This window comes from Ictalurus punctatus, chromosome 15 (genome assembly GCF_001660625.3).
Source record: "Ictalurus punctatus breed USDA103 chromosome 15, Coco_2.0, whole genome shotgun sequence".
Taxonomy (NCBI): Eukaryota; Metazoa; Chordata; class Actinopteri; order Siluriformes; family Ictaluridae; genus Ictalurus; species Ictalurus punctatus.
The window spans coordinates 270,001-293,709 of record NC_030430.2 but is presented as its reverse complement, the minus strand read 5'-3'; the positions used below and the strand labels follow the sequence as shown (position 1 = coordinate 293,709).

Genomic DNA, 23,709 nt, shown 5'->3' with positions numbered 1-23,709 from the left:
TAGGGTAAGAGATATTCTACACCTTTGACATTTACTTAATCAACTTAATGGATGTAAAATTTAAGAGAGTAATTAGGCCTCCTTGGTTCATTTTTTTTTAAAGGTGACCGGTTTGAGCAGATTTGGAAGGCTGTCTAAGATCGCCACTCGAATGAAGACGCAGTGAGAGTTCTCCATGGGGGGTTTGAACAAAACCAAAACTAGGAACAGTTTGGCTCTGGACTGAGCTCTATCATCCATCATGACGGTGAAAATGGCTGGCCTTGAGCCACAGTGCTTTAAGTGGGAGCCCTTAACCCTGTCATCAAGGCATCACAGTGTGCAACAGACACTTACAACACAAAACACCATTCATAAGCTGAAAAGTGTACACACACACACACGCACACGCACGCTCAGGGCAAGTTGTGAAATCCTACTGTATGTGTCCAGTATGTATATTGAGCACTACTGTTCAGTTGGCTCATTTTCAGCCAAATTTCTTTTTATTTTTGATACATTTGTATTTTTGAAATATATCAAATCATTTATTTTATTTGGATGAATTTGTCTGTCTTTTATCAGATTTACCAATTGTTATCATTTCTATTTGTGCTGGTCAGTTCTGAACAATAGGTCAAATTGAACTGCTAGCAAAAACTTGAGAGAACTGGGTGGGCCGAGGGGCCGCCGCTGCAGGTATTTGAGTGGTTCCTCTCCTAACAGATAACCTCACGCCAAACTTTTGATCAAACTTGAGGGCCCTGGTGTATATGCACGTATTGCATTTGTGTGTGTGTGTGTGTGTGTGTGTGTGTGTGTGTGTGTTTTATAAGTGTATATGCACGTGTCTAATTTGCATACGTGAGTGTAATGTTGTAGCAGTCTGCGTTTCACATTGGTGTGTGAAGGCATTTCATATGTATTTGTCTGAGGATTCCATAGTATACATGTGCGTGTGAATAATTTACACGTGTATGCAAGTGTATGCGTAATGCATGGGTAGGTAAAGTTTTATTTAAACTCTAATCGGCACCTCAGAGAAAATACTTGCCATATGCAACTCTGTTAGTCATATATGTGTACATTATTCTTCTATTACATCATATTGAATTATATTAGTTCATGCTGGCATTTATTGGCACACTTTAATGGGTAAATTAATTTATCAGAGGGAGAAATTCAACACACACACACACACACACACGTGTGTTAGGCTTTTATTTGTGCACATAACCTTTATGTTAACATCTATGGAGTGTGTGGTGGCTGCTTAATCCGACGTAGCTTCATCCACAGGCTTTTGGCTGCTTTATTTATTACTAACCCCCAGATTTGTATCTTTTCTCCAGTCAGGGGAAAGCCCCAGTGCTTTATGAGGCTTCATTTCCCCATCCCTACTATACACTGTGCACTATACACTCTGACGTCTAGTGTATGAATTTTAAAAGGGTAGTATCGTCAGAAATAAACAGCTAACCGTACGCTATAAACGAACTACGCCACGGTCGCTCGACTCCATTATCACCAACTTTTCCTAACTTGATTTAAAAACATTTTCCATAATACAGATTTACTCTGTGGATGAATCTTCATCCATGTTTTTTTGGGAATTGTGCACATGTTGCATTATTTTTGAGAAAATTCCATTTGTTTTTACATGCATCTCTTTTGGATAGTTTTTCTTTGGTGAATAAAGAAGTTTATTTTGATTAGCTTTTTTTAATACCCATTGTTTGATAATTGTTCCTAAAAAGCTTATTATTATTATTGGTGCAGAGCCAACAACCTCTGCATCAATGTGAAGAAAACAAAGGAAATGAATTGTAGATTTCAGAAGTCACTAGGAGCCTTCCCGCCCCTCTTTACATTGGAAGAACAGCTGTCGAGGTCATCCCCAGCTTCAAATACCTGGGGAAACATCAATAACAACGTCACCTGCACACCAACTCTGTCAGCTTAATAAAGAAGGCCCATTAACGACTCTACTCCCTGAGGAGGCTCAAGCAGGCTAGCCTAGGCACCACAGTCCTCACATACTTCTACAGGTGCATAGAGGAGAGCGTCCTTACATCATGTGTCACTGTGTGGTACGGAAACTGCTCTGCGACAGACAGGAAGGCTCTGCAGTGTGTAGTTCAGTCTGTACAGATGATCACTAGCTGCAGTTTTCCAACAACTGAGAACATTTACACCAGCAGATGTAGAAACAGGGCCCTGATGAACTGGACCCATGACAGAACAGCTCAAGTCTACCTCCCAACATTTTTGAAAAATGCAGCTTAAATGGGTGTGGATGGCTGTGCGAAGAAGGGAGGGGGGTGGGCGTGGCAGGGAAAGGCAGGAGAGGAAGAGGGGGTGAGCCTTCAGGACACTTGCAGTAAAGATGGATAGTGACAAAAAGTTTGCAGATGAGGCAGAGGACTTCTCTCATCCTAAATCCCCAGGGCTAAATGGAGACACAATTGATAGCAGTGCAGGTCCTCTGCCCTGTCTATTTGAACCATTAGCACCTGGCGTCACTATGGAGGAAAACATAACAAAACCGGAGGCAGCGCGGATGGAAGAAGTGTTGGAATGGGAGATAGCTAATAAGCTCGAGCTTTTCATGAATAAAAGCCGAAGGCTCTTCCCTTCAACACGGACTCTTGTTGCATAGTTTTGCACGCGACGGCCCGTTGAGCTTTAATCAGTTTAATTAGCTCAAAAGGCTGTCATGGTTAAAATGAGACACGTACCTCATTTGAAGGGATGGAAAAGTCCTCGGGACCTAGTACCACATCATTATGTAGACGCAAACTGCTTTCATGAGCAAGTCTGAAGTCCACCTTTCCCCAATTCTCTCTCCCGAGAAAACACACACGAACTCTTACACCACAGAAACAAACTCATTTGAACGCCTCGCTCATCTACTACATGTGTAGGAGAGCACCACGTGCCGTCATGAATAATTAAGAGACAGCATCTTCTCATAGGGTAAGAACACGCAGTCTCATGAATAATTATGAGACACCGACACGTCCTCGATGTACTGTAGTACATTGCCACGTCACTGCCTGAGACATGTGACAAGATTTTAAACCCGGAAGATGAAAATAGCGGGGAAAAGTTTCAAATTAACCAGCTTTCTACTGCAATTATAATTAACGGATGCTAAGATTGTCTTTTATGATGTGTGACACGAACACCTCTGTTAAAATCTCAGAAAATATAGTTTAGTGTTTCATGACGCTTTAACAGACCATGCAGTCATTGACATTATTGTTTTCTGATGTTAGAACAACGCAAAGAAACAAATTAAACATCGGCTACTGGAAGTTAAATCGCTCTTTTCCTTTATCTGATATCGTCTTTATCTGATATCGTCAGAAAATCGCAGCGAACATTAAATCCCTGGCAGGTGTCTCGGCCATCACTTAATGGGAGCATTTTAAGTATGAATTCAGAAAATTCTCTATTAAATTTGGGGGGGGGGAGAGAATCCTGGAAAAAAATTATTGAAAAGATGAATGAGATCCTGAAGAACACAATTCTTAGTGCTGATGATGACAAGGAGTCTCTTTATATTTTTCAGAATAGATTGTATGACATTTATCTAGGGGGCTGTTTATCAAGAGCGAAATGGCTTGAGTTTGGAGAGAAAAATTCTGCTTATTTTTGTGGCCTATAAAAGAAACATACAAACAATAAGAAAATTTAATCTATTTTACATTAATAATTTAACTTATGACCCTTATTTGATATCCTCTCATGTCTTTGAGTTTTATCAAAGACTTTATTCCTCTTTATTTGATCCTCATATTTGATCCACTTTTTTTAGGATTCAATCTGTGATTCCCAAAATTAATGATTACAGCAGAGAGCTCTGTGAGAAACCTTTTACTAAAGATGATCTGTATAATATACATTTACATTTATTCACTTAGTAGACGCTTTTATCCAAAGCGACTTACAAATGAGAAAGATACAAGCAAAATATAGTGAAAAGAATGCCAAACAATAAATCTCCAGGGCCTGATGGCTTACCTTTTGAGTTCTTTAACTCTATAAAAGACCCTCTCTATGAAGCATGAACAATGTGCTGTGAATGGTGAATTGGCAGAATCAATGAAGCAGGGTCTCATATCACTCATACCCAAACCTAACAAAGAATTAGAACACCTAGATAATTCATGCCCAATCACTCTTTTTAATTCAGATTATAAAATTATTAGCATCCATACATTCAGAGAAACTCAAACATTGTTTAGCTGATATTATTTCTAGCACTGTTATTTTATTATTATTATTTCTAGCAATCTGTTATTTTAAAAGGTAGGCACATGTCCAACAACATTAGATTAATTTGAGATATTCTAGATTATTCTGAATTAATTAATAAATAGGCTATTATTGATTTTTATAAAGCCTTCAGCACTGTTGAGTATTCTTCTATCTTTGAAGCGCTGTCTAAATTTGGTTTTGGTAGTTCATTTATAAACATACACTCTTTATGGTGGTATTAATAGTTCTGTTTCTTTAGCTTCTGGCACGTCTCCCCATTTTGCTGTTGGTTGAGGTATCAGTCAGGAATGTCCCATTTCTCCCTTTCTTTTTCTCCTGGCCACATAACTTCTTAGCTTACACATAAAAAAAAATGTCCATCGAAGTTATAAATATTGATGAATATAATAATAATAATAAATAAATAATAATAATCAACCAATTAGCTGATGATAGGTCATTCTTGGAGAATCACAGGTTTCAGTTGCATTAAGTAATTTAGATCTTTTTTTCTAAAGCTTCTGGGCTGGTAGTGAACCCAGGAGGAGTGAAATCATGTATGTGCATAATTCAGACAATACATGTGTTAGTGGAATTAAGGTGAAACGTCGTGTCAAGTATCTTGGGATCGACATGAAATCTGGTACTGAACGTCTTCACCAAAATTTTCAGACAAAATTAGACAAAATATAAAAGATACTTAACTGCTGGCTGCAGAGAGACGCAACACTTTATTGGAGTCTTATTGATTAAAGCTGAGGGCATATCATGTTTAGTATACCCTGCGCCCTCATTATATGTTGATTAAAAAAAAGATCAAATCTATAAACTCTCTGCTGTTTTGTTTCGAAAAATAAAGCAGAACATGTTAACTCTGGTAAAACCTATAAGGAGGGTGGTCTTAATGCACTGGATTTTCAGACTATCAACCAGACATTTAAGATTAATTGGATAAAGAAATGGATTTCTAATAGTGACTTACCCTGGTATTGAATGTGGTGACCTTAAATTCTTATCTTGTGATTTTAAATAATGCAAATTACTTATCAAAATTTCAAATTTTCATAAGCAAGCTCTTGAATCCTGGGAGATTGCATTTAAACATAATTTCTCCCCCCACACTTGTGTTACCTGGAATGATGAAAATGTTCTGTCTGGCAACAAATCACTTTGTTTGAAGGAGTCGCTCTACCTGTTGCTATGGTCTTAGTCAACATGCGCTTGCACCACCTGCTGGTGCAGACGGGACCAGCAGCAGCTAGAGATCATGCATCAGTACTCTACTGCTTTTCCTGCAGTTCCGGGACATGCAATGTTGAATATCCAACCGGATCTGAACCACTGAATTTGTGGAAGCGAATTTGTAAAGCGAAATTAATGGACCGCAATTTGCCTGTCAAATATTATAGGTGGTATTTTTAAACAAACTGAATATTTTTTAAATGAACTTCGGAATTTGAATAATGATTTTTGAATTTTTAACAATGAAAGTGTGTGTGAAATGTTTCCAAAATACTGAGTGAAATATTCACAGCTTAAATATACAACCATGTCAAATTGCAGCCCCCAAAAAATGCAACCTTGCAATGAAACCTGAAAATACAATGCATTCAAATACAAGAACTGTTAATACAATGCGTTATTTTTTCAATTAGTACAATTCAACATGTTTTTTTTATTTCTAAGACATGTGGTCATTTTGCTTCCTTAAAATTCAGAGATGAGCCAAAGTGTGGTGAAAGAAAGATCTGCTCATGATCCAAAACAAACAAGTTCATCGTTCAAGCACAGTGGAGGTAGTGTCATGGCTTGGGCTTGCATGGCTATTTCTGTAACAGGCACACTAGTCTTTATTGATGATGTAACTCGTGTTGGTATGAATTAAGAAGTCTACAGAAACACTGTCCATTTACAGTGAAATGAATCCAGTCTTATTGGGAGAAACTTCATCATGCAACAAGACAATGACCTAAAACACACTGCCAGCACAACAAATGAATTCATGGGGGGTTGGGTTGAGGAAGTGGAAGGTTTTAGACTGGCCAAGTCGATCACCAGACCTTAACCCAACTGAGTGTGCATTTCATGAGGAGACTGAAGGGAGAAACCCCACAAACCAAAAACAAACAAAAAAAAACAAAAAACAAAAGAAAAAAAATAAAAAATACAAGCCTGGAAAAGCATTACAAAAGAAGAATACAACAGTGTGGTGATGTCAGTGTGTTGCCAACTTGATGCAGATATTGCAAGCAAGGGATATGCAATGAAATATTAAGTGTCATTTACTTTAAGAATGTCTGTTTCAATACCTTTGCTCACCAAAAATTGGGCGGTCCAACACTAAAGGTGCTATGTTCCAAGTTGCTTAACACATTTAGATGTAAATATCAGGAAATGAAAACTGAAATTCTAATCTATTGTCTCATATTCATCTTTTGATCTCAAACCCAAATGTCTTCACTGTACAGCAAAAACAAAAGAACTGGCCTTGCTATTCCAATACTTCAGTCCAAAGGGGACTGTCATCTATGTATTTTATACAGGTGCATCTAAAAAAAATTTAATATCATGGAAAAGTGAGTTTTTCTCCGTAATTTTATTCAAAAAGTGGAACTTTCATATATTATAGATTCATTACATAAAGTGAAATGTTTCAAGCCTTTTTTTTGTTTTAATCTGGATGATTACAGCTTACAGCTCATGGAAATATAAATCCAGTATCTCAAAATATTAGAATAACGAAATTATAATAGAGAAATATCGACCTTCTGAAATGTATGTTAATTTATGCACTCAGTACTTGGTAAGGGCTCCTTTTGCATGAATTACTGCATGGTGCGTGGCATGGAGGCGAGTTGGCTGGCCAATAAAGCACAGTAATACCATGGTCAGAAACCAGTTACTAATAGTTTTGGCACTGTGGGCAGGTGCAGAGTCCTGCTGGAAAAGGAAATCAGCATCTCCATAAATCTCGTCAGCAGATGGAAGCATGATCTAAAATCTCCTGGTAGACGCTGCATCGACTCTCGACTTGAGAAAACACAGTGGACCAAAACAACAGCAGATGACATGGCAACCCAAATCATCACTGACTGTGGAAACTTCACACTGGACTTGGATTGGAACTTGGATTCTGTTCCTCTCCATTCTTCCTCCAGACTCTGGGACCTTAATCTTGTAAGGCTGGTACCAAGATGTCTGAACCTAGAGAGAGCTGCTCTGTGAGGACAAAGGACTACTTCGAGAACGAACACTCGATCTCTCTCTCACAGAATTAGCATCTCCATCTGAATCAGCACATCATGCTGAGTGGAGACTAGGAGATCCTCACTGCATTGTTTCCTTCCTCCTCTCTCCTCACACCCTTCTCTCTCTCTGTGTCGAGATCACCTTAAACACACCCAAGGTCTATATGCATGAACATGATTTGGTGTGAATAAGATGTTGACTATACATGTTTGCTATCATACAAAAGGTCTCAGTGCGTCTGGAAAATATGACCTCATTCCCTCAACAGAAGTTCAAATAAAACTATCACATGTTGTTAAAGGCATACCCTCCCAGGGTCCCTCACTCTTACCTCCTGTATGTAAATAAGGGACATCCTTCCACAGACATCAAATTATAATCACAAACACCACCATTTGGTGTACCACAGAGCATCTGGGCATTTAGGGGAGAGCTGGCCAAAGATTCAGGGAATCTGTAGACAGATCTCCCACACCATCACTGTGTGTAGTTTCTCTTCATCAGGTATACAAGTTTTGACTTTATGTTGTATTATTATGTTTTGAATTAGATTGTAATGTAATGCTGAATGTAATTCTTTTTTCTTCTTATTAATAGTATTATTGGATTTGGATGTGTTCATTAATAAATGGTTAAATAAATGATTAGACTTGGTTAAATTCTGACTTCTTCTGAAATGATTGTCTCTAGTAGATTACGTTAAGTCCTTGTTAGCGCAAATCCACGAGCAGGTTAGTACGGGCTAAAATCCAGGTTTAGGTGGAGCATTGGGGAAAACCAACTGAGATTTTAGAGTCCAGGCTAACGACTTGGCGTTAAGTGTACTCCGTGTGTACAGGCTCGATATGGAATTCCCGTTTAGGACAACAAAGTTGATGGACCAAGTCTAAATAGGGTGAAGTCTAAAACTCTGATTATTGTAATATTTTCCTAGTTAAGTGTAAATAGGAAACTATGGCATGATTATATAAAGCTAATTGTAACTCTGATATTATTGCTCTATCTCTGTACATTTAGTGGTCATGACCTCTGGCTAGAAATAACGTTACTATAATTAAGTGTTACTATCTAAGGGAACTAAACAAGGTACTTTTTAGAAAAGGCCAAGCATGGGGCAGACATCTAAATAGTATTACTCAATTACCGCTGGCTAATGACCAGGACTGGTGAGTTTGTGACGGCGAGATCCGCGTACACGACCGGTGCGAGACTCTGAGCGACATGGAACCCGGATAAACGAGTGCAACTTAAACTATAGAATAAACTAGAATTAATCAAATGTAACAAAATACAAATAACTAGGAAACAAATACAACATTGAGGTTTTTACAATTGGAGTCAGATTTAATTTAACTGAGAGTCAAACAGAAATGGAATTACAAATTTAATAATCTAAATGTATTCACATCGCTTCAAAAAGACAGGAACACGCAGGAATCCTTCTACCACGTCATTGGATACCGTCGTTGGACCAGTAAGTGGACCCTTACAATTTCCAAATGAAATGCAAAATTTACTTTCATCTTCTCCATGATTGTGGTTGTGTACTGAATCAGACTGAGAGATTAAAGGATCAGGAAACCTTTGCAGGTGTTTTGAGTTAATTATCTGATTAGAGTCTTCTCAGCTCGACATTTCTGTAATATAAATTCTTCATTCGAATATTTTGAGATACTGGATTTTTTATTTCCATGAGTTGTAATCTGTAATCATCAAAATTAAAATAATAAAAGGCTCAAAATATTTCATTTAATGAATCTAGAATACATGAAAGTTCCACTTTTTGAATTATATTATAGAGGGAAAAAAACTAACTTTTCCATGATATTCTAATTTTTTGAGGTGCACCTGTATATATACAGTGGGGTTCAAAAGTCTGAGACACACTGAAAAGCTGGGATTATATAAAACTGAAGGTTTTAGAATTTTTAAATATTTAAAACAAAGAAAGTAAATGTTCAACCTCTTGAATATTTCATATTCAAGAGTTTGCACTATTTTAGATTACTATTTAAATTTAAGCAAATTTGTGATACTGACCATGTGAACAGTTTCGTACAATAGGTCAGATTCTCCTCATGCCTACTCTCTTCTACTGAAGGATGTGTTCAGATCACACTTCAATGGATATGATCTGAAATGGATCATAATGTTTTGAACAAACTTGTGGAGTCCATGCCAGCTTGTGTACACACTGTCGTGAAAGCAAAAAGGGGACAAAGCAAATAATAAGTAACTCTGAAATTCATGTAAATATTTCAAATATTCTGCTTTTCATTTAGTTTGTTGTCAGTAAAGTAACTTGTAATGAACATTTCTTGTATTAAATTATAAAAGAATACAAAATAGAAGCGGTTTCACTAGTGGTCTCAGACGCTTGGACCCGACTGTGTGAATCTTTGTATCTATGAGAAGAAAGAGTAATAAAACCCCTCTTCCTCTCACTGATGTTATACTGGCCTAGCAGCCTCTTTAAGGAAAAGGTTAAGTTTGCCGAAAGCAGCATCAATTCAATATATGACTTACATTCATACTAATGTGCGATAAAGCAGCAGGCCCTCATTAATTTTCTATATACAGGCATAGCACAGAGCTGTGATTTCAGCCACAGGGACAAGTAACAATTTGAACTGAAATGTTCTCAATTCTATGTAAATTAGGTATGGTGCGGTAACGTGAGAAATCCAAACGATTGATTCCTCAGTCCAGTCCTCAGGCCGAATTTGTTACAGTTAGTTTCCACAAGAGAAAAACTAAAATTCACAAGTAATTTTCTGATGTGAAAGTAGGGTCAGCTGTATAGGAAAAATTCTGTACCTGCACTATGTAGGCCAGCATTCGTAAACAAACATCTGCTTTGTGGACAGAAACGTCTGAGAATGGGGTTTTTATGCACTCATAAGTCAAACATGACTTTGGTCACTCAATTAATTTATGTATTTAACAGATGTGGCAGGTCGACTGCATGTCACCACAAACATAAAGTGTCAGGTATATAAATAAATCTGTTGCACAAGGTTTGATACACTGTCTGAACATCTGCTTCTGATACATCGATATGTGTCATGTTAATAAATCCCCAAAACACCAAAGCAAACATTATCATTAACTCACTGTAAACTCCTTAGCACACAGTGGCTCAGTGGCTGTCCTCCCACAGACAAGCTTCTCAGCAAAAAAACCTAAACATCAATACCTATTCAACATGACCTTCACTGCCAACTCATCCATGGCAGTCTGCATTATTTTAAATGAAGTACTCCTTGTTTTCAGTGACTGTATCATGGTAGATTCGGTCTGGGTTCACACCTGGTGCAGCCTCTCCTGTTGTCCTATAGATGCCCTTGTTATGACACAGGTAGCGATACAACAGGCACACGAAGCCAGCCAGTGTACACAAGACCAGCAGAATCACCACTAAAACACACACACACACACACACACACACACACACAGAGGCAACAAAAGACCTATTGGTATACAAAAAAACTCAATGCAGACACTTAGTGGTATTACTAAACATGGATTAATAAAATAGAGATAAACTACATGAAGGAACAAAACTTTCTGCCAAATTAATTTATCACACAGCATGTCAAGTTTGCTTTTTTTTTTTCGTACAAACTTTGGTAAACTGAGCATTTTCTGTGTACAGTCCTAGATAAGACAGTCCCTCCAGGATTTTGCAATCACAGAAATGAATGCAAAATCAAGCAAATGCTGTGGTATTAGGAGGAGCTTGCGATTTTTCAAAATTACAGAAGATTTTCCATAGATTTGGGCCAAGATGCATCATGTGATGTCATTACAACGCGCAGTCAACGCCCTCTTCGATTCACGTGTGCCGAACACGAGTACAGCTAAAAGTTCTCACTTAAAAACAAACATCCCTGTGAAAGTCTGTGCAAAACAATTTAGTGCAATTGTGCCAATTCAAGTAGTTTTCTGCAAAAAAGCACACAAAAAAACGCCGCAAGTTGCATCGCAAATTTTTTTTACAAAAGCAGCAGCAAAAATCAAACATTACAGGCTGCAACAATCACAAAAATAAAAACTCAGCGAAATCTTGTATAGACTGGTATGATTAAAAACTGACACGACAAAACAAACCCTGCTGCAGGGGAGCCACTAACAATATTCTAAAAACAACATGCCTAATAAATTTAAAAATGTAAGACAAATTTCCAATGCTCAAGTTTCATTAAATATACAAAATCAACAAAAAAAAAGAAAGGAAAAAAAAAAAAAAAAAGACATTTGTCCAGAGAAGTAACTCACCTCCTAAGACAACAGAGTCTCTATGGTATGGGGCCACAGTTGTTGGTACCATTTCTGTGACTTAAGAGGGAGGGGAAAAGTCAATGTTAAACAACCTGCACTTGTAGATTTGGAATTACAAGGAATTTTAGTACAGGGTAATCAGTTTGTCATCATGACACAGTTAACAAATTACTGCCCTTAATTTCTTGAACAACAATCCAGCTAACAATTTTTGGTTCCCAGAATGTTCCAGGAATGGTAATTAATAAAAATACATTTTTAAGGTTTGTTTTTGGTTTTCCAGGAAAGTTTTCTTCATGGTAATGTTAAACACGTTATTTTTAGGTTTGCAGAACGTTCCCCCAAGGTTCTCTTAATGTTCGCGTAACATTCTGTTAACATTCCCCTAGCCTCAATTTTCATCATTTATTTTAAATATTCATACATTCATGCATTATTTTAAGCATAAATAAAACAAATCGGTATATATACATAAATAATCAGCACACAATCCTTGTTTTTACTGATCCATTGTTTACATAAAATAACAAGCCATGAATCTTGGGGCATTCAAAACAGTAATCATCATGTAATACAAAAAAAAATTTAAATGAATGAAAATTTTCATAGATAAAAATTTCCAAGTACATTGACATCCATTTTGAAGTGCTCAAATTGGTAAAGTAAAACCAAACTTATTACAGATATGGTAAACTCAAATATGGTAGTAGCATTTCCTTTCAGACATGCGCTGTACGGTAGACCAATCACAACAGACTGGGACATCTGACCTTTCAGAGCAGAGCAGGTTCTCTGAAAGGAAGAGTTTAGAATGAACGGATCCTTGAACTAGTCGTTTGTGACCGTGGGGAAAAAAAATGGTAAAGCTGCAATGTAAATTCTGAGAAAATTAAAGTGTGTTTTGAACTTGGATGCATATAAACCTATTGTATGAGACCTTTAAAACAAAATTAGGCACGTTTAAAAACCATAATAGGTGTGCTTCAATATCATGAAGTCTAAATTCAAGATGGCGCCGTGCTAGTGGCAGCCGATTACAGCAGCTCCTGTCTCGAGAGGCATCACATCTTATTTTACATATTATCTTTTACTACTTAAGTATCTGGCACATTTTGTTTCTTCAGCTCTTCTTTTTCTTACTTCTAAGTTTTAGTCTGTTTTAGCATATAGTTTATTTATCATGCACGCTACACTCCAAACGGAGAATCACGGGCAGAGAGCAGATCGCTTCATGGACACACGCACTCAGCTGCTCTGAAGATCTGCGCCGCACTCTGGAATGCGGTTCAACATTCCTCAGGAACTGCTGAGACTGGACAGAGGATGCAGAGCTGGATCCAAAACAAAGGCAAAGAGGAGACGGTACAAGCCCTTCATTCTCTCAATAATCATGGGAAATGCTCGGTCTCTTGGCAATAACATGGACGAGCTCAAGGCACTGATCGGGACGCAGCGGGAGAACCAGGAGTGCAGCGTCATTGGTTTCAATGAGACGTGGCTGCATGAGGATATACCGGACTCTTCTATCCCTAGATTTCAGACAGTGAGGGCGGGCAGAGACGCTGACCTGAGAGGTAAGAGGAAAGGTGGAAGAGTTGCACTGTTTCTAAATAACAGATGGTGTAATTCGGGGCATGTTACTGTGAAGGAGTGTCACTGTTGCCCAAAAGTTGAATTGCTAGCTGTTGGTCATGTGATGTCATACACTCTGCTATCGCAGGACTCCAAACGTGGTATCTTTCGTTGTCATTTCGGGGGATTTTAATCAAAGGTCACGCTCCACTACATAACCAAAGTTTCACCAGTTTGTCAACCATGTTACCAGAGAGAACAGAACGTTGGATCTCCTGTATGAGTGTGTGAAGGGTGCATCCACTTCCTCTGCTCTGCCCCCACTGGGAAGGTCTGTACGCCACCTGGTTCTACTGACACCCACCTGTTGTCTTAGGGCAGTTTGTGACAAAGATGACCATAAGATGGTCACAAGAGACAGAGGAGGCCCTGAAGTTCTGCTTTGAGACTACTGACTGGGAAGTGTCATGTGAACTGGCTGGGGAAGACGTTTACATGACGGACTGCGTAATGGACTATCAATTTCTGCACAGACATTACACTTCCTGTCAGGAGGTTGTGTTGTTCTCATAATAACAAACCCTGGATCATGAAGGACCTGAAGGCACTATTGAACAAAAAGAATAAGGCTTCAGGAAGAAGGACAAGGAACAGATGAGGAGGGTGCAGAAGGAGTTGATGGTGAGACTGAGGGAGAACAAAGGAGGAGAGTAGGCTTCAGCAGAACAATGCAAAGGAGGTGTGGGCTGGTATGAAGTAGATCACCGGCTTCAAGACAAAACCACAACCTATGGGGGCAATCTAGAAAGCGCCAACAAGTTGAATTTGTTCTTGAATAGGTTCAATAGGTCTCACATCATCTCCTCCACTCCCTCACCACTCTTTCCCACCTCCACCAAGATCAAGATCAAACATCCTTTCCCACCCCGTCATCCACACCGGTTCTTCCCTCATCCTGGAAACATTCACCACCCCCACCTCCCCGCCCCTCATCACACAGAGTTCTTCAGAGAACTCACACCTCTACCATCCCCCATCACCCCCTCTCAACCAACAGCCATCCTCAATGGAATCACTACTCGCTCCTCCCACTTATCTGTCACTACCAGCCAGGTGAAGAGACAGTTGGAGAAGCGGAAACCTAGGAAAGCTGCAGGGCCTGACTGAATCAGTCCCATAGTACTGAGGGTCTGCATTAACCAGCTGTTTGGGATACTCTAGCACCTCTTCAACCTGAGCCTTCTACTGGAGAAGGTACCAGAGCTGTAGAAAACATCCTGCCTGGTTCCTGTTCTAAAGATAACAACTCCCTCCACCTTGAACAACTCCCATCACACGTAATGAAGGTCCTGGAGAGACTGGTGCTGTTCCATCTAAAGCTTCTGGTAGACGCATAGTCTTTCAAAGTATACTCCATTTGACATGTATGTGTACGCAGATGATCGACGCATGCGCGTTATGACAACTTGCACTACCCCTCCTGGCCTACAAGAGTCAGTACAGAGCAGTAAAGCAGGTCTTCTGGTGTGAAGCACGACAATGAAGAAGAATCACAACAACACGAAGAACAATGCTTGGGCGATCTCTCGCCACGATTAGCACCCGTATAGAAATCCTTATACACGTTAAGGCTAGAATTAAACAAATGCGGGTACTACTCGTCGCTTCCGTTTTTCTTCGACTACCTTGACAATCAACGGCCCTGGGTCACTGCTGCCACCTTGTGGAACAACTAAATAGTGCAAAAGAATTAAATGCACATGTGCGACCTTCACGTACAAAGTACGCATGGTTAGAAAAATTGGATGACGCACATACTCTGCTGATGATGAAATTTGCGTCACACGTACTGTACGCTGTTCCTAGCGTAGACGTAAAAAGTGAAGCATACTTTCTACTTAAGTCCTCAAGTCAACTCTTTACTGGGCCCCTGGCAGTTTGCTTACCAGCCATTAGTTTAGTTTTAATTAAATGAGTTTTATTTACAGCACTTAATGACTATGCCTGTGTGGCATGACCAATCATCATAGGTGTTATGTGTCAGCCACTATAATTAACCTCCCTGAACTGTGCAACTGTGAAGTAACGTGTGAGACCCAACTAATTATCCAGCTAGCTAGCTACCATTCAACATCGCTTAGCCTCTGTAACTAGCTACTAAATTAACTAGTGTGTTGTTGTAGCTAACTAGCTTCTTAACGTTAGACAAAGAGAAGTGACAGTAACACAAATGTCCTGTGAGATATTAGTTAAAGGGGTGAACAGGTACTTACCATTTAAGCTTCAGTGGACGAGGACGATGAAAATGCAGCAGCCATTACGAGATGTAGTACATGATTGATCAATACACATTGAACGTTTACACAGGTTTTCAAAAAAAAAAACAACTGAAGAATTTCAGTATTTCAAAAAAAAAAAAAAAAAACCACAGAGTGCTCAAACACAAATGTGATGATTGACAAGAAGGGGGCACTTCAGGGGCAAATCAGATTTCAGCTGGGGCCAACCAGTGCCCCTCTGGCCCTGCCCCTGGATCTGCCAGTGCTTTAAGGAATTAACCTTTAGAGAATGTTCTGTATAGGTTCTCACAAAAATCCTCCCTGTAACGTTCTGGGTAGGTTAGTTTTTGGTTACAATAAAATATAACCTACCGAGAATGTTCCTAGAACATTATTATTTGGTTCCCAAAAAGTACCTACCGAGAACCTTATTCTAACGTTAGGGGAACGTTCTGAGTTTTCTGGGAATGGCTAAAATGCTAAAGTGTATTAAGGCAACATACATGGTGTTGCTTCCTTTTAAAGTCTTTCAATATCCAATTTAATACATATTCCTATAAATGTATTATCCCTTCAGGACAATGTTACACGAGTGTGTTAGTGTGTTTATTCTCCTCACACTGATAAAAGTCATCACTTACGGTTAAAAGGTGACGTGGTGGCCATGATGAAAAGCGTCAACATCTAAACCTATACAAAGAGCAACAAGTCATAGGTCAATAACTTCAGTGAAATCGAACATGTTAAAGTAAATATAACAATTTCTACTGGTATAGTAAGAGGAACACGCTTCTTATACTGCAGAAAATATTCAGGTGTTACTCGCTAAATGGATTTATTTCACCTAACGCTATGAATGAACTAGCTAACAGCTAACAGCTAACAGTGTTTCTCTTACCGTCTTTCAGACAAACCGAAACTCTACCCATACATCTGCAGTACTAATCCATACAGACTGTCTGTCTGTCTGTCTGTGTGTGTGTGTGTGTGTGCCTTACTAAACATCAGTCAGAAGGAATGACTAGTCTGCGAATAGTTTAATCGCAGAAACATTAGTTTACGAATAACAAAGTCTCACTTTTTCGTAATTACAAGAACAAAAACCCCTCACAACTTCGAGTATGAAATCTGGAATAAAATAAAGTAAGACCTCAGATCTGAGTAAACTCTTCCATTCTGTCTCAAACTTTAACAGGAAGTGAACAAAACAGAAATATCAACAATGTCTAACACCTTCACACAATCTTCAGACTTACCTGACAGTGTCCGCGGTCGTCGAGAGGAATCTGTTCAAACTGACCGGTTACTTACTTTATTTCAGAGTTCAGTGGCGTTTAAAATACAAACAAACATCTCACTAAACACCATGTAAATAAAGATACAGTGAGAACAGACTAGTGCGCGAGCTACTCCTGCTAGTAGAGGTGCTCATTCTCTCCGTATCCGGAACAACGTGACTCCAGCTTCAGTCTCTCACACACACACACACACACACAGTTCTCTCTCTCTCTCTCTCTCTCTCTCACACACACACACACACACACACACACACACACACACACACACACTACAGTTCTCTCTATCTCTCTCTCTCTCTCTCTCACACACACACACACACAGTTCTCTCTCTCTCTCTCACACACACACACACACACACACAGTTCTCTCTCGCTCTCTCTCTCTCTCACACACACACACACACACACACAGTTCTCTCTCTCTCTCTCTCTCTCACACACACACACACAGTTCTCTCTCTCTCTCACACACACACACACACAGTTTCTCTCTCTCTCACACACACACACATACACTTCATTCTCTCTCTCTCTCACACACACACACACACACACACATACACTTCATTCTCTCTCTCACACACACACACACACACACACACACAGTTCTCTCACACACACACACACACACACACACACACACACACACACACACACACACACACAGTTCTCTCTCGCTCTCTCTCTCTCACACACACACACAGCTCTCACACACAGTACACTTAGAAACCTTAGAGACCTTAGAAAATAACTACATATTAACAATGGGTAACTATGTTAAATAAGTAATTAAATATTGTATTTATAAAGAGGCTAAATCAATATATTAAAAAAACAATCATGCTACATGCAATGGACACATTCAAATTTATTAAATAATGAATAATAAGTCTTCTATCCGTTCACACCAAGTAAATATTACATTTGTAATCAAGTACATTTAGCACAGGAACCTCAAAGCCCTTAATCAAACACTCAAATTGACTTTATAAATGAAATCACAAGAGAATAAAACAGATGTGGAAAATAATTTTTATATGTTAATATTCTAATCAGTTTCAAGTTGATAAGATTACATGATGAGCAATTACATTGGATAAAAGGTTTAAGCTTGATCAACAGGTTGATTGTACAATTTTGTACAATTCCTTGCTTATAATAATAATAATAATAATAATAATAATAATAACAACAATAGTAGTAGTAGTAGTTTCATTCGGTTGACAAGTGTGGAGTTAGTGTAATCATATCCAGATAGGTGAAGTGTATTTGGTTTAAATTCAGTTGATCCCTATGAAGAGAGGCAACAGATGTAAAAAATAAATACAATGAATGGTGAGCATGCAGATTATTGTACAATGAATACTAACTAAAATGAAAAATTTTATTTACTCTTCCTGTCTTCAATTACTGACCATTTTTATACATAGAAGACAGTCCTCTGTTTCAGAATATTTTCTCCTTAATTTCATCTAGTATTTGATCATTTATGGCATTTTCCTTAAAATCAGAGAAACAACACAAACATTATAACGCGGAAGGACGAGCTATTTTTCTATCAGGACATAGAAAGGCATTTAAGAATTTGCTAGCTTATATACCTACCTTGCAAGAGACTTCAGGTCCCTCTATATTTGCTTTGCAATTAGTGGCTATTCCATTTTCCATTCCAGAGCCAGGTTCATTTATCTCCTCAGGATGGGTGCTCTGCTCTTCAGGATCTTCAGTGATTGATAAGACCTTAGTATTACCTCCTGCAGAATGATTTATATTCAAATCCAGCTTGTTCTCATCACCAGTCTCTGGAGATGAGTCACCTTTGAGATCTAAACCCATCCTTTTTCGATCATGCTCTGAGGCTGGCAGTATTTCCCTTTCTTTTGTTTCAGTACCTTCATTCTCTTGTTTTGCATCTTTGTTTGTAGTGCTGTGAACACTTCCAGAAGCTTGTGTGACATCTACTACAGGTGCAGGTGTAGTGGAAGGTATACTCTCTAGTTCCTGATTGTCCTCACTTGTGGAACTTTTGTCTGTGTCCCTAACCCCACAATTGGTGTTCTTCGGGGGCTTTGGTCTAGTGGGGCTAGCCAGGACCTCTGTGCTGTAAGGCTCATATGGGCCCTTGTCAGACCTAAAACTGGAACTATGTTCTCTCCTGCAGCAGCAAAAAAAAATATATATATATATATAGATTAAATATAAATAGGTTTTAATTTTAATTTTAATAAATTACTTGAAGTTTAATAAGGGCCCAATCACATATGCTAGACTGCATGATTACCAATCAACCTAAAGTAGAGTCATTCAACAACAAAGAAAAATAAGATATTTGCCTTAAAATAAAACACATATAATTTCCCTTTACCTCAGAGTACCTCGAGAACTGTAACTCATGTAGCGCTCAGAGAAGCTGAGTCTCAGTGATCTGGGAGACAGTGCATCTTTTAGCGACCTCCTCTTCAATGTTCCGCTGTCAAAAATAAATAAGAAATTTGTATGATACACCTCAGGAAATGTAACAATTCACATACTAACACTTAAATTCACTTCTGAAATGTACCCTGACATGCTATATGAAAATGTAGCAGCAGCTAAAATAATTCTAATATACAGCATGACAATTTTTGAGTATGGTTCAGAACAGAAATCAACACACCGACAGAAGTTCTTAACCACAAAGCTCTTGTCAGGATGCTGGGCTTTTAGAGTCACCATGATATTCTGTAAATCCTTGTTATTCTAGAAGAAACAGTTTAAAAATAAATAAATAAATAAATAGATAGATAGATAAATAAATAAATATTGTATTCCCACAGTGGTTAAATAATGTGAAAATTTGAACAAAGAACTTGCTGGTAAAAACAACTTACCTGAGACATTTCCTTATAGAAGATATCTCTCAAGTTTGAGATAGCTTGGAAGACTGATACATAGCATCCAATGCGACTATGAGAAAGGAATTACAGTGGAACTGTTGTTTATAAAGATTTATACACACATTATTTTCTATAAAAAAAAATGACTAAATAAATAAATTCAATGAAAAATTCAATGAAAAAAATAAATAAATAAATCCATAAGTATGACTATTGGTGGTGTCACATCTCACCTATCATAGAGAATAGGCAGCTCCTCTTTCAGCTCCCTGTTCATGTCCTCAAAGATGATTTTGGTCATTTTCATCTCTTCCTCAGCCTGTAAGAAAATAAATAAATAAAAAATAATAATTTTTAAAAAAAGATCAATTCCAGGATTTTATGAACACATAAAAAATATGAAAAATAACAACCTCAATAACTTTATTAACAGCCTACTTGAACATCAGGTTGTTAGGATTAATCACAAAGCTTAAGTAAGTATGAATTTTCTGAAATTGTATGAAATGTTGTGAAAGCCATTTGGCTGAAGGTGGTCATGTTTTTGAAGCAACCCAATAAAAATTAAAATCCAGTTACAGATTAGCAGAACAGTTCAGCACACCACATCTCAGCTCAATCAGATTTTGGTTCCTGAGAAACAGCTATTCGAACTCCGTGCCCTGTCAACTTTACATACCCCCAACTTTGCAAACCTCCTCAACAGATTGGCCTGAAGATGCCTTTCAAGGTTTGTGTGGATCCCAGTTACAGCTTGTTACAGCTAGTAAATCAAGCTCCACCTACTTGATTTACAAACAACATGGTCTTCACATGCCAGCCTCAACATTTTTGATAGTGTCCCCTCTGAAAATATTAGAACAAGGCCGATTCTTTTGTTTTTGCTATACACGGAAAACATTTTGGGTTGGGATCAAAAGAATTTTTGTGCAAAATGCGGCAGCTAGATTATTGACTGGCACCAGAAAACATGAACACATTATTCCTGTCCTCGCCTCTTTACACTGGTTGTCATCAATTTCCACAGTGATTTAAAAATTTTACTATTCGTTTTTAAAGCTTTGCATGGACATGCTCCTGGGTACATGCGATCTCCTTACCCTGTATACCGCCTCAAGAGCTCATCAATCTTGGAGTGAACTACTCCTTTTAGTCCCTCGTTCACCTTTTAACTCCAAGCGTGACCGGGTTTTCTCAGTAGCTGCCCCCAGGCTCTGGAATAGTCTCCGTTTTCATAACAGATCTTCCCCCTCTATTGCTATGTTCAAATCTTCTTTGAAGACCCACTTTTATTCTTTATCTTTTAATTCAGTCTGAGGGTGTAGAATCTTCATTTGTCCACCAGTATTTGGTATTGTTAAATGTTGGTTTATAAATCTAGTTTTATACTACTTGTACAGCACTTTGGGTTCAACTTCTGTTTTTAAATGTGCTTTATAAATTAAACCAAGCTAAAAGATGAATGTGAGACAATAAATCAGAATTTCAGCTTACATTTCCAAATATTTACATCTAGAGGCGGTAAACAACTTAGAATGTCACTTTTGGCTCCAGCCTACCCAATATTTAGATGGGCAAAAGTATTGGAACAGTCTTAAAGTAAATTACACTTAGTATTTGGTGGCATATCCCTTGCTTGCAAGAACTGCTTTAAGCCGGCAACCCACTGACATCACCAAACTGTAGCGTTCCTCTTTTGTGATGCTTTGCCAGGCGTGTTTTTGAGGGGTCTTCCCTTCAGTCTCCACAGGAGGTGAAATGTATGCTCAATTGGGTGAAGGTCTGGTGACTGATTTGGCCAGTCTAAAACTTTTCTATTTTTGCCCCCGGGAATTGTAAATTCCAATCTGGCCTTCCGGGTCTTACTGCTGATGAATGGTTTGTATCTTGTGGTATGGTCTCTCTCTGCTTTCAAAGTCTTCTTTAAATGGTGGATCTTAATACCTTCACCCCTGCCTGTGGAGGTTGTTGATGATTTTTGCTCTTTGTCTCAGACTTTTGCTTTTTGTCATCAACTGCTGCTGTTTTTCTTGGCCAACCTGTTTGATATCTGGATGTTAGAACACCAGTGGTGTCTCTTTTTCACAACATTCCACAATTGTATTGCTATACTTGTGCAATGGCTCGGATCAATTTCCCCTATTTTCTCAGCTTCAAAATGGCTTGCTTTTTGACAAGACAGCTCTATGGTCTTCATGTTGTTTTATCCTTTTTAACAACAAATGCAGTCTTCACAGGAAAAACGCAGGGCTCAAACCAAGAGTAGACATTTAGAGCTATTAAACAATTAGTCTAACAAAGCACATCTAAGCAACAAGAAACATGCGTCACGTGTTCCAGTATTTTTGATCACCTGAAAAATACAGTGTATAGCGTAAACAAAAGAATTGGCCTGATGCCAATACTTACTAGTCCTGTATGTGTCTTAGTTTTGTGTGAAACCATGAAAGCAATCATGAGTTAGAGCTGTATGTGTACATTAGTCTCCACCTTCTTAGAATTGATTGTGGTATGATAGCCACATTGTTTGTATATGTCAACATGTTTTTGATAATTAGTTTCACACACCCCTGAAATCAAGATTGTGACCAATCATTCTGTGTGTTTTTTAAAAAAAAAAAAAAAATTTTAATGATTGCCGGTGGTGTTTCCCAATAATGAACTCTTAATGAACCTTCTCTATTTTGATGTCATCTCTCTTTTTGGCATTCTGTAGTGACTCAAGGTGATGACGAGTAGAATCGTAGTCCACAAGTTTTCGGCCTCGTTTGGCAACTCTTTCCTGAGGCACACAAAATGTACATTGACCATTGGCATGGAAGTTGAAAAGACATTGAAAAGTTAAATATAGACTGTTGGATGTACAGTCATGTGAAAAAAATAAGTACACCCCATTGGAAATTGTTGGCTTTTTTGACATATTTGGACAAGTAAACATTTGATCATCTTTGAAACAGTGCCTATTAATGAAAATTATCTTTGTTAATCATTTATTCAACAGAAATATCAATAGATGTGATATTCTTCTGTGGAAAAAATAAATACACCCTTGGCCTCAGACGCTAGTATTGCCCCCTTTAGCAAAAATAACTTCTTGTAGGTGTTTTGCATAATTGTCCACCAGGCTTGCTGGAAATTTTGCCCACCCTTCCATGCAATATTCTTTTAGTTGCAAGATGTTTGAGGGTTTTCATGCATGTACTGCCTGTTTCATATCCCCCCACAACCTTTCAATGGGATTCAAATCCGGGCTTTGACTAGGCCATTCCATAACCATCCATTTCTTGGTTCCACTTCAATGTTTGGACAGATGACCTCACATTATCTTCAAGCACTCTTTGATATGATGCAGAATTCATAGTTGAATCAATGAATTCAAGCTGTCCAATCCCTGAAGGAGCGAAGCAACCCCAAACCATAACATTTCCACCACCGTGCTTCACAGTTGGTATGAGGTGTTTCTTCTGAACTTCGGTCTTCGGTCTGCGCCAAACATGTCGGCTGTTACTGTAGGCAAACAACAACTTTCTTCAATTCATCTGTCCAGAGCACATTATTCCAAAAAGCCTGGTCTATGCATATGCTCACTGGCAAACTGTAGTCTTGCGAAGGCTTTTTCCTGGTATGTCGCCCATGCAGGTCAAATTTGTGCAATCTCTTTCTGATTGTAGGACACATGTACTCTGACATCAACTTACTAGCAGATCCTGTGATGAAATTTTGGGGTTCTTGGAGACTTCTTTTTGCATCAAACGGTCTGCACTTGGGCTGTATTTGCTGCAATGACTAGCACTGGACAAATTGGCAGTCATTTGAAATCTGCGTTATTTGTAGATTATTTTCCTTACAATGGAATGATGCATTTCAAATCATTTGGAGATTTTTTTAAATCCCTTGACAGACTCATCGGCA

General features: G+C 38.4%; 1 protein-coding gene across 1 annotated transcript in view; it reads right to left on the bottom strand.

Annotated features, from left to right (window-relative positions):
• Nucleotides 1-5,897: 5,897 nt before the first annotated feature.
• bin2a (bridging integrator 2a) overlaps nucleotides 5,898-23,709 on the bottom strand; it is a 31,633-nt gene continuing 13,821 nt past the window's right edge. The window contains exons 7-17 of the mRNA XM_017486582.3: nucleotides 22,472-22,579; nucleotides 20,031-20,116; nucleotides 19,792-19,867; nucleotides 19,578-19,660; nucleotides 19,287-19,391; nucleotides 18,527-19,076; nucleotides 18,337-18,421; nucleotides 16,880-18,212; nucleotides 16,265-16,313; nucleotides 11,770-11,829; nucleotides 5,898-10,908 (exon numbers count right to left, since the gene is read on the bottom strand). Coding sequence (XP_017342071.1) covers nucleotides 18,368-18,421; nucleotides 18,527-19,076; nucleotides 19,287-19,391; nucleotides 19,578-19,660; nucleotides 19,792-19,867; nucleotides 20,031-20,116; nucleotides 22,472-22,579 — 1,062 coding nt within the window. The 3' untranslated portion in view covers nucleotides 5,898-10,908; nucleotides 11,770-11,829; nucleotides 16,265-16,313; nucleotides 16,880-18,212; nucleotides 18,337-18,367. The remainder of the gene's footprint in view (nucleotides 10,909-11,769; nucleotides 11,830-16,264; nucleotides 16,314-16,879; nucleotides 18,213-18,336; nucleotides 18,422-18,526; nucleotides 19,077-19,286; nucleotides 19,392-19,577; nucleotides 19,661-19,791; nucleotides 19,868-20,030; nucleotides 20,117-22,471; nucleotides 22,580-23,709) is intronic.